Source organism: Dermacentor albipictus, chromosome 1 (genome assembly GCF_038994185.2).
Source record: "Dermacentor albipictus isolate Rhodes 1998 colony chromosome 1, USDA_Dalb.pri_finalv2, whole genome shotgun sequence".
NCBI lineage: Eukaryota > Metazoa > Arthropoda > Arachnida > Ixodida > Ixodidae > Dermacentor > Dermacentor albipictus.
The window spans coordinates 185,844,451-185,856,612 of NC_091821.1; the positions used below are offsets into that span (position 1 = coordinate 185,844,451).

A 12,162-nucleotide genomic window follows, 5' to 3' on the forward strand; every position below is an offset into this window, starting at 1 on the left:
CACCGCGGCGGCTCCTTGCCTTGCACCCCGTTCAATCGAGCACGGGAGTGCAGGGTGCACCGCTGCACCTCGGGGAATCGAAGGCCTAGGTGCAGTGCACCGTGAATAGGTGCAGAAGGTGTAGAGAAACTTGGCTGAATCGAATAGACCTAGTGTCACATACACAGTAGAGCACTGCTTGGACATGGACCGGGTCGGGCCCGGGTAGAGCAATTTATGGCGGCGGGCAATACTGGCACATGCTCAATGGTGTGAATTTCTGCAGCACGAAGCACTGAAGTGCGGAAAGAAAGGTAAAAAAGGACGAAGGAAGAAGGGAGGTGTTTGTCATCTTGCATTCCTTCGTCTTTTTTTTTTTACCTTTTTTTTCGTACTTCAGTGCTTCGCGCTGCAGAAATTTCACCGTGGACCTAAACCAACTCGCCCACATCGCTATTCTTATTCAGTGGCACATACTCAGCGACCCAAGTTGGCGAGACGTACATTCAAGTGCGGCACATAGTAGTGCATTCACGGCCCAGCTCGCTAAAGCGTTGGCGTGAAAGACGTTCATTGAAACGGCAGCGCATATACCGAGTGCATTTGTGTGATTCCTTTTCCGGCCACCGCAGTGAACGGACGCGGAATGCCTTGCTCCGTAGGGGCGGTTACAGCGGCCCTTGGCCGTGGCACCAGGTGTACGGATAAGCCTTACCCGGATTATCAAGTTGTTTTGCCTCATCTGCCTTCAGGTACATCAGTTTTGTATACAGTATTTTTGCACGCGGATGTTAAAACCAGGCCGTATCGGGTCGAGCACTTTCGAGATGCGCTCGAGCGTCTTGCACTGCTGCCGGAAGTGGTGGCCCTTGGCGCCTTCCAAATGAACCATGTATGGGCGGTGACCTTCCGTGATGAAGCTTCCAAGAAAAAGATGCTTGCGGCAGAAACATTCAACGTGAAAGACCAGCCCTGTGTCGTTTATGATCCCTGCAACCAAGGCATCAGACTGAAGCTTTATTGGCTGTTGCATTTCGTTCACGACGACGAGGTTCGAGCAGCGTTAGCCCCTTACGGAAAGGTTACAGATATCGCCCGCGAAAAGTGGCGAGTACAGGGATGTAATGATAAAGGGTCCACCACCCGTTTGGTGACACTCTTACCAAAGCCTGGAATTACAGTTGAAGACTTGCCTCATCAGGTGCGCGTCGCGGAAAACTTAGCGCTCGTGCATGTACCAGGAAGGCCCCCGTTATGCCTCCGGTGCAATGGAACTGGACACATCAGGCGCGAGTGTCGCATACCACGCTGTGCACTCTGCCGACGATTCGGCCACGAAGAACAAGACTGCGTGCGATCCTATGCGGCGGTAACAAGTCCAGTTAAGGGCGACGAGATGGCTGAACACATAATGGACCATGCTGATGCCGATGCAGCATCCCGAGCAACGACTGAAGAACCGGCGGCAGACAGCACACCCTCTGACGCGTCTCCACTTCAGGAAAACTCCACTGGGCCCGGCGACAGCCAATCTGGCGAGGCAAAGAGCGTGCTGGTTGGGAAGCCGACTAACGACCAAAACGTCAATGAAAGAAAGGACGCGATTTTAGTAAGCGCATCAGTGACTACCGCGAAAGACGAGACCGAAGGCATTGAGGATGTTGAAATGACAGCAGCCGCTAAAGCAGCTGCAAAGAGGCCTCGCGAGGCCACTGACGGACCTCAAGCCTCACCCGAACCATCGAGCAGCGGCGAGCCGTCGCCGAAGACCGCTATAACGAGACGAATGGGCCTCAAACCGAAGCCGAAGATACCGCCTGATAGGCGGACGGCTTCAACATTGACCCCGACTTAGGGGCGCGAAGTGTGTTCAGCCAGCCTGTCCTCAGTATAAGACGTTACATGGCGGACAAGTAGAATGTGACCTGTGCTGGTTTTTGCTATCACTGCCTGTCCAGATGTGAGTACCGTTCCGTCTGTTTGCTAATCCAAAAAATGGCTGTTAATCTGACATTTCCCCTTTGTGTAGCTACGTTGAATGTGAGGGGTTTGGCATCCCGCAGGAGGCAGTGCCAGTTAAGCCGCCTCTTGTTGGAAAATGACATTGACATAATGGCAGTGCAGGAAACCAAAGTAGAAAGCGAAGAGCAAACGCACAGAATGGTCGAACCATTCAGGGATAGGTATAATGTATGTGTGTCTCATGCTAGAGGCACTTCAGCGGGTTGCATGATACTCGTTCGAAAATGCACCGATATTGTAGCGCAATCTGTAAAATCCAGTGATGATGGCAGGCTACTATTCATCGACTTTGGCATTTGTGGACTCCTTTGGCGTGCAATATGTGTGTATGCTCCGAATAACATTAACGAACGTGTAGAATACATAGAAAACCTGAGAACATGCATGACGTACGAAAGGAACATAATTTTATTTGGAGACTTTAATTGTGTGTGCAGGCCGCAAGACAGAGTCAACAGATTGACTTACCGCGATAGAAGTGCGACACTATTAAACGCACTTATAAACGAGCTTGAGCTGGACGACGTTGGTTGTATTTTTGACGGCGGCGAGCACGTACAGTATACGCACTACCAAGGTGTAAGTCATGCTAGACTAGATCGCATATATGTTCCGGCAGTTGTGATACCACACATTACTGCATACAAAGTAAAGAACGTCACATTTAGTGATCACTGCTTGGTGATAGCGACACTAGGAACCAAGACAAAAGTGTCAAAGTTTAGTTGGAACTTGTGGAAATTAAACGATACACTGTTGGATGATGAAATTTTTGTTAAAAAAGTAAAGGAAAGGATAGATGAAATATGTTCGGTTGAATCTTCCAATTCCACAGCGCTTTGGGAGCAATTTAAAAATGAAGTAAAGATTGCGGCGATTGAACGAGCTTGCGTGCGGCGCAGCATTGAAAAACAGCAAGAGAAAGAACTTAGGAGCACGCTAGATTATATGATTGCGGTTGAGAGTGCTAACCCTGGACACTTTAGCAAGGAACTACGTGACCTTAAAAGTAAGCTCGAAGTGATAGATGAAAAGAAATATCGTGGAGCGATCGTCAGAGCACGGGCTGAAAGACTATGGCTAGGGGAAACGCCTACTAAGCGGGCACTCGGGGAAGAAAAAAGACAAGCAGTAAAAAAAGAGATAAAAGAAATAAGATATAAAAACGATGTGACGCGCGACAAGGAACTGATAGAGAAAGCGTTTGTTGAATGCTATCGAAAACTACTAAGCCCAAAAATAAAAGATACAGAAGCCTTTCGAAACGAAATTTTGTCGCTCATGCCAAGGCTAGGCGATGAAGCAAGACAAACGCTCGAACGGCCAATTAGTCTGAATGAAGTAAAACAGGCCATTGATGAACTAAGCACTGGCAAAGCACCTGGGCCTGATGGACTAGGGGCTGCCATTTACAAATGCTTCAAGGAAGAACTGGCACAAGTGTTACATCGCGTGATAAATGAGTGCTATGAACAAAAAAGAGCACCTTTATCTTTTCGAAAATGTCATGTAGTACTCATTCCAAAATCGGATGATCCCAGGAAATTGTTGGATGTTGAGGCCTATCGACCTATAAGTCTTACGAATGTAGACTACAAAATATTTACGAAGGTGCTAGCCAAGAGATTGCAGAGCGTTATCACACACCTCGTGTTACCTCACCAGACATGTGGCATCAAAGGAAGGACAATCTACACAAATATACACACCGCTAGAACTATCCTAGAATGCTGTGACATGACTCAAGATAACATAGCTATGATACAACTGGATCTTCAGAAAGCATTTGATAGAGTTAATCATGACATACTACAGTTATTACTAGAACATTGTAATGTAGGTAGCGTTATCAAGGAGGGCATCAAGATGGTGTATGAAGAGTGTGCAGTAAACCTTATAATTAACAAAACCGTAAGTGAAAACATTCCAGTACTGTCAGGTATAAAACAAGGGTGTGCGAGTTCGTCTCTTCTTTTTGCACTTTATTTGGAACCCTTATGTTTAAAAATTCGCATAAATAGAATGGTGCATGGTTACTCCTTTTATGCTACTGAAGTAAAGATACTGGCATATGCCGATGATATAGCCATATTCTGCAAAGACAAAGGCAGTATTAAAGAAGCTGTTAAGGAAGCTACATCATTCTGTAGTGCTACAGGAAGTGCCATTAGCTGGGATAAATCTCTGGGCATTTGGCATGGAAATTGGGGGCAAACGCCGGAGGCGTATGCAAACATGAGATGGACAACTATTCCTGCTAGATACTTGGGGGTTCCTCTCCAACATTATGGAAATACTGCAGAATACTGGGCAGGAGAGACAGAAAGGCTCAAGGATCAGTCTGAAAAATGGGGAGGGCATAACTTTTCTATGTTTTCCCGCGCTACAGTCTGTAATGTGTTTTTTGTTGCAAAAGTGTTTTATGTACTTCAAGTGTTCAGTATGAGCAGAACTTGTGTCCAAAAATTACACAGAGTGTTTGCCACCTATATATGGAATTCTACCTGGGAACGCACCAGTCGGTTAAACTTGTTCCTTGCGGTGCGACACGGAGGGCTTGGTCTGTGTCATTTATTTTTGAAACAAATAGTTTCAAGGTTTTTCTTTCTGAGAGACCAAAGCGATGTTTTCTTGCGTACTGTTATACACACGAGGCTGTGTAATCATATCCCGGATTATATTGTCTCATCAAATGTAGATACGCGTGGAACACTGAGCAGTTTTTGGCGCGAAATAGTGTCTGCATATCAAGTACTGAAGCCACGGTTTTCCTTAGAATATTTGAGCGCAGTGGCACGTAAACAATTGTACAAAGATCTAATTGATGTGTTTGTACCAATACCGTTGTACCACTCCATCTATCAACTAGGACAAGAAAGAGACGTATTAAAACGAGTTCGAAAAATGCCAGTAAGAGCGTCATCTAAATCATTCTTTTTCCAACTGCACACGGGCACGCTCGCTGTAAAACCATGGCTTCAAAGCAAAGGTATCTTCGTCCCATGGGGATTACACTGCCTGATATGTCGAAAGGAGGAAACGATAGAACACATCTTTTTGGACTGTCACCATGCTGTTTTCTTGTGGGACATCCTTAAACGGACACTTCAGAAAGATTTGCCAGTAACACCCTTTGGTATCCGATTCTTGCCGTGTGAAGATCCAGATGAAATGCCATGCGACATGTTCATGTTACTGTGTTTGCATAGTGTGTGGAAAACGAGGATGGCGGTCAGAAATGCGGATCTCGACGCAAGATCGGCCATGCAAAACTTCAGTGAAAACTGTGTGTACATACGAGATATTCTCAAAATCCAGAGGAACCCACCGGATTGGATACCTGTACTTGATAAGCTGGCTTCTCTGAAGCCATTTTAGCTTCACACTCCAGCCATGAAAAGGCTCACGCGTCTTTTATTGTACTTGTAAAATTGTATTTATGAGTTCTGTGTTTGGAAGTTCCAGACCGGTAATAAAGAAAAAAAAAGAGTGCATTTGTGTCGCAGCCTGCTAAAGCGTCGGGTTGATGTCCTTGAGAAGGCCCAGTGACGTGGGTTCGATTCCGCTCAGCGCCGGGAAAACTCTTCATTGTAGAGCGGCACATGTCCAGTGGCACACGCCTAGTTACCCAAGTTGGCGTCAAATACGCCCATTGAAGAGTGGTGCAGACCTATAGAAACATAGATATACAGCCCCCGGAAAGTGCGTGAATTACCCTAAGAATGCGAACGCATTAATACGCTACTTTATAGTACATGGTGTCCTTTCGTAGGCTCTTCCAGAGCCTTTCTCTCAATTTCTCTACCGCTGGGAAATATTGTACCCGCCTTTCCACTTTAAACGCCCCGTCTGTGCACTTATGCGGTTCATTCGAAGACAAACGTAGCGATTAAGTGAAATCGGAGGAGACCTATATGTTGTCTATGTGCATGCACACTGACCATGTAGTAAGAAACCTTACCCTTTATTAGACGTGCTAGACACCGGGCGGTGAAACTCTTGCACAGACTCACAGCACTTCACCAGATTGGCCTGTTCTCGCAAGGTCCCATATGCTTCAGTCACGTGAAAGGTTGTCCACGTTTTCTGCTCTCATAAACACAGCGTCACAAAAAGTGAGGTATAAATTGCTAAAGGACAAAACGAACTGTCATCTAGACCATCGTTTTTCTTTTCGAAGAAAACTTCAGAAAATCGCAGGGGCCATATAGCACAATTCGGCCTGTTGATGCGGGCTACCTGAAGAGGTGCGCGTTATTTGCGCGACAAATCGCGATAACCAGGTACTTAAAGTATACACGCACTAATTAAACTTTTAGTTATTGACTTTATGGCACATGCTCCAATTGCGAAACTGAAGCCGATCAGTAGCGATGCCATGTCTGCTTAGTAGGCATCTTGTAAAACTAGCGCACACTTTCGAGATATCCGTCCACAAAATCTGCTGAAGATTTTTGAATTGTTTGATTTCTGAACCCATGTAGGTTACTGCAGAAGCTGTGGCCGCTGAGTTACCATAGGAATAATGAAAGTAGTTGAAAATAGGTTTGCAAATATACGGCGTTGAAACGTGTATTACCCATAAAATAAGTTTAAGCTTTATAGGAAGGAGCCCGGCTTTGTCGTTGGGTATTGCAATCCAGAGTCGCTTCACAGAACCGCCCTCATCATACTAAATGTTGGAACAAGCGCATTGTGCCGTTTGTGTCCCAGCGTTTCTTGCTCGTTTGGAAGGTCCTACTCAGACATACGCTTTCTCTGAAAGAGCCGCCTAAAGAGCGATCTGTTGAATTCTTTGCCGCCGATGCAGCCATCACTCCTGACGGAGGTGTGCAAGGTTGCCATCCACATCATTGAAGCATAAAGTGAGGTATATCCTCGAGAAGCCCACGCATGTAGGATGCGTTTACGAGTCATACGAGATGTTTATAAAACCGATTTGACGTGTCCGAGCGTTGATGCGCGAGCAAAGGGAGCATATACTCTGGCGTATGTTGCTTAAAGCAACGCCTATCCAAGGCAATGGCTAGTACCTGTCGGCGGCGTGGCTAAATAGATGCCGATGTCTCTGCAACATGCGGAGAAATCGGCATAGAAATCGGCCGAGCGGTAAAGCCCCTCAATTTTCCAAAAGTAGCGCCATTCTTAGATCTTTCCGCCACCCCGCTCACCCAGGCGCTTCCCCCTCCACTCCTCCTGTCGCCCCAGCCTCCTCCGCTCCCCCATTCGCCAATCTGTGTCACGTGAAAGCAGGCCCCGCGCTTTTGTATATTTTTTTCTTTCCGGCGCAGAGCAGGCGCCGCGCTTTTGTATATCTTTTCTTTCCAGCGCGCTGCGACCCCCATTCTTGGGCCTGCTCGACGAAAGTACGGCAGGCGGTTTGAAGGAGCGCGGTAGATACAATGTGTTAGGGCCGAGTGCTTAATTGCGATGCCGTGCTGCTGCGCCTACGGTTGCCACAATAGACCCAGTGACGGCAAAAAGCTTTTTGCTTTACCATCCGCCGGGCGCAACGCAAAACGAAGAAAAGTGTGGATTCACAAATCGGGCGGGCTGACTTCGAGCAAGTGGCAAAGAACGCGCGGCTTTGTGTAGTAAGTGCCACGGCTCCTCCAACCTCTTCTTTTGACGCCCGTGTCAAAACGGGCCCGTGTCCAGTGCATTGGGGGCACGTTAAAGAACCCCAGCTGGAAAAAAATTAATCCGGGGCCCCCATTATGGCGTGCCGTATGAGATCGTGGTGTTGGTATGTAAAACCCAAGAATCAACTTGTTTTCTGTCTTGTGTGCCTTGACTGTTCCAGTTAACGCAACACTGCTTCCTTGTGAAAACTTACAACGCAAAAGAATACAGACGCACGTAGTATACAGAGATAAAATTAGCACTTCAACAAAAGTGTTGCTGGTGCCAATGAGAGGAGGGGGATAATTATTTTCTGAACCTCTTTCCAGTTGTCCCATCAAGTTCCTTCTTTTTTTCTATGAAATTCTAACCATTTGCACTGTAATAAATAAATAACAATTTCATATGCTGGTACGTTGTTCAAATTATCTATACCGCCTATGTCTGAAAACGTTGCTCATGGCCACCACAACCTGTGCATGAGCCACGTACATCTGTAAAAGGCGAGGAACAGAAACGGCCCTGACGCGAGGCATTGCTGACCGCAGACAGTCGGAATCTCTCACGCGCCGGCCGAACAAAAGCATCCTGCAGGTACGTAAATTAACCTAAGAAACCACGTGCACATACTTTCACGCTGTCAAAACCTGAAACTCTGGTAATTACTCGCGTGTCTGAGCACACCGCGTGCTTGTGTCGTGTTTCAGCAACACGAACTTTCAACGTGCGCGCGCTTTACGCCTTAAATACGCCTTGAATAATGGTGCTTTTCTCTATTTCTTCCGCAAATCCGACACGACATTCTTAAGGCCAGTTACCGACTGACAAAGCAAGATCTAGATTGAAAAAACTGCTCCGCAGGACTCGAACGAACTTTTCCGCGGATTTTCTCCCGTAGCGTGTTAGCCGTCGTCTGCTACGGCAGGCCCACCACCGGCAGCGCCACCATCGAGGCCGCGCCGAGCGGAGGAGGAGGGAAGTGAATGGCGCTACTTTGGGAGATTGAGGGGCTTTACCGAGCGGTGACCGATGGCGCCATCTGTCACCGCTCGGCTTGTCTTGCCGTAGCGGTGATAGATCGCGCCACTGTTCCGTTGCTGCGACATCGCGCGCTGCCTGTGCGTGACTGTAGGGCAGGCTTTCATTGATCGATATAGGGCAACCCTCTCAAGAAGAGCGCCGATATGACGCCCGAACTTTGTTGCCGAGGTGAGATAATGCGTAGGGAAAGTCTGCAGCATCATTGACATACCTCGAACGGCAGGAGCTGCCGCCATGTCAGAGTATGACGCAACATTCGTTGCAACCACGCAACGGAAGCCTGCGGTGGACCTCGACAAAAACCACGTGTGCGGCAATATACGGAAGCGTTACAGCTAAAATCCCCATTGACGAACGCGTTTAGGAAACTGTTAGCGGAACGCCAATGAATTACGTAGCACACTTTAAGGCCGGCTATCTCGAAAGTGGGGCTAGTCTTCTGCTAAGCAAACATGGCCTTCACTACAGATCGGTGTCAGTCTCCCAAATTCAACCATATGCCCTAAAGTGGATCATTGAAAAGTAAATTAGTAAATATCTTTACTAATCCAACACATTCCGATATCTCATGCAGATAATTTTCGCCTCTTTAATAAATGCACCTGAATAAACGCAACATCACTATCTGTTACAGCGGTTTGAAAAACCTGTTAAAAGGTGGTACAAGCCATGGAAAGCGGAAGGGTAACAGTTGAGTCAAAAGCATTCTGCGCGATCAGAAATGTATATCTCTTTGTCGCCTTCGTAGAGCCACATCCTTAATTGCAAGGCACGGCCATCACAACATGAAACTTCGCTACTCGCCTAAAGTTAGGAACTTTTTAGCATGTTTAAAGTATAGATGGTGAAACCATCGATATGCAGCCTTACTTTCTGTGTTATTGCTGTAGATTTCGGTAAAACTACGAGCGATTCTTCTGGTGTGTACTTTTCTTTGCGATTGCTACAGATTTCACAGATAAATAGTTAACAATATTTGCTTTTTTAGTTCGGCGTCGCTTTCTTTGAAAGCGCGAATAATCAAGCTACAATTTGATATATCACAGATACGTTGAGACCATAATATTCCTTCTACACAGCGTGAGAACGGCTCTTTGCGTGAGAGAAAAATGAGAGAAGAAACGCAGGGGATTTAGCCACTGCAAGAACCGGCTGGCTACCCTGCGCTCGGATACAGCGAGCTAGAACTCGGATGGGCCGTTATAGCTCTGTAGGCAAACGTGTCCATGCCCTTACTTATGGGAGCTCTAGGCGTGGAGAAAGAATAAGAAATGTTTGGAGGGGGAACTCGTCACGTGATGACAACCTTGAAGCCTCGTCATAAAACAGAAAACCTTACTAAGGAGGTTCCATGGGAAAAACACGTGTTGGCAAGCTGCGCGGTACCGACGCATGGAGAGAATGACTTCAAAGGAGGCTGCCTTGAGAAGGCTGAGTGCCTGACGTTATTGCTCATTCCTAAGCTTTTTTTTCTTTCCTCCATGGTTCTAGGACTGGGAACACAATTAAACATATCTCTCCCACACCCCGGGTGCTATTCCGGATACTATTAAAATTCACCATATTGTCGACTTTGCCATCTTGCCAGCTCTGATCGGCCCACAAGGCTGCTGCTGCCTCTCTGGTTGGCTCAAAACGCCGTTGGACGGAATTTGACAGTCCAGAATAGCACCCTCCGTGGCTTTTACGTCTGCATTCTTAAGCAAACGTACGGTTTCGGCGCAGTAGTTTCTCCCCGCCCTCCTCCCCATTGGTTGGAAGCGGAATACGACAGCCATTGTGCAGCGTTTATGGCAGCGGTGGGGTACACTGCCCCACAATGTTATCCGAAATCGCATGCAGAGCACATGGAGAGCGCGCACACACACGTAAATACACGGACGCGTGCGCGCACACACGAAAGAAGTAACAGTTCCAGGCGGAAGCACTCGTGGTTGAAATCCTGGCACAGGGCGTTGGTGCACACAGAGCCGCGAAGTATATCGAAGGAAGTCCATACGACGATGCCGGACTTTGTGCCTTGGAAGCGTCCTTTGTCAAGATAGAGCACACGAGGAGCCGCAAAGGTGCTCTCTGTGCGCGCTGCATCAAGCGCATCACATGGGAGTTGTGGCCGTCGTCGTGGTAGTGGTGGTCTGCGGCACGCTCGGCCGATGCCTCCTGCTTATGCTGCGGTCGTTCTTGTAGCGGCCGTACGAGCGTCTCACCAGGCTCTGTATCTGCGTAAGCAGCGAAACGGCGCGTGTACTGGGTGCGCAGGCGCACTGGGTACCAGTGATCTCGTGTGTACTTACCTCGCCGTTGAGGTAGCAGAATATGAGGGAGACGAAAAATCCCTGCGTGGAAGGAAAGAACGGTGAAAAGACCATTTGGTTTCACTGTGCTCATCGAAAGGGAAATGAAAAAAAAAAGTGCAGTTATGTGAAAGAGAAGCCGACGCTCGCACTTGTAAGGGTCATACACAGAAAACACTGTATACCCTTTTCACGGAGCAAAATGTTCTAGAGGAAAGAGATGGCACTTTCGGCGGAGAGCCGCATGTTGCCACAAGGGAAAGCGCACGAATGTCGCGCCATTTACCGCTTCTATACAACTGCTACGGTCTGATTGATTGTCGGAAATGCAACGGGGTGATCGCTAACGCACTGTGCTCCACTTATGCTGCAGCATATGGAACAGTAGAGGGAAGACGTGTCCAGTAGTTGGCTGTAAAAGTGGTGACTGGCATATTAGGAATGGAATGAATCTGTGTGGCTAAGTTCACGGATCGCTGCTGTAAACAGGCACTGCCTGTGTTGCGGGCCCTTCGCCACGCATGCACCGCTTTCCTCGAGGATAAAAAAAAAATACTCATCCGCCACTATTGTATTTGTAACCTCCAAAGAAGGGATTGCAACCCCGGAACGTCGGCAAGAGAGTACCGCTCGTTATACAGAGCGACAAAGGCAGTAGTGCCGCTTCCTGGCATAGTAAGTTTCTCGCAAGTTATTGCACACATCCACCCCAACTCACACTCAAACTTGCGCTGTCGCCAACCTATAGGGAATAAGTGAATGGGCGTACTCTTGAATCAATGCGCCGAGGCATTGGTGACGGACTACACTGACAGCACACGAATGTTAGAAGCTGAGCGTTTTGCGACGGTCCACAGGAGTAAGCGACTCACTAGCGATAACACGTCTTTGCTGCAAGCTATTACAAGGTTCACAACAGCTACGTTCCAAGTCCTTATGCGCGGCAAGAATAAATCTATCGCATGTCAGCATATACCCCAGCGAGCAATTGGGCAGAAAATAAACAATCAGATAGCGACCCGCACCGACGAAAGTTATTGGTCAGATAACACGAACATTCTTATGATTCTTATATATATATATATATATATATATATATATATATATATATATATATATATATATTAGTCATATATTGAGAAGCCAACACTGACACTGGTTCGGTTCCCACCTGCGGCAAGTTGTTTTTTCATCCACTTTAATT

At 47.4% G+C, this 12,162-nt stretch overlaps 1 protein-coding gene across 2 annotated transcripts in view; it reads right to left on the reverse strand.

The window, feature by feature from the left end:
• Positions 1-2,391: 2,391 nt before the first annotated feature.
• LOC135921929 (calcitonin gene-related peptide type 1 receptor-like) overlaps positions 2,392-12,162 on the reverse strand; it is a 69,201-nt gene continuing 59,430 nt past the window's right edge. For both annotated transcript variants that reach the window (XM_065456340.2, XM_065456341.2), the window contains 2 exons: positions 10,959-11,000; positions 2,392-10,883 (listed from right to left, as the gene is read on the reverse strand). In XM_065456340.2, the coding sequence (XP_065312412.1) occupies positions 10,761-10,883; positions 10,959-11,000 (165 nt within the window). In that variant the 3' untranslated portion in view covers positions 2,392-10,760. The remainder of the gene's footprint in view (positions 10,884-10,958; positions 11,001-12,162) is intronic.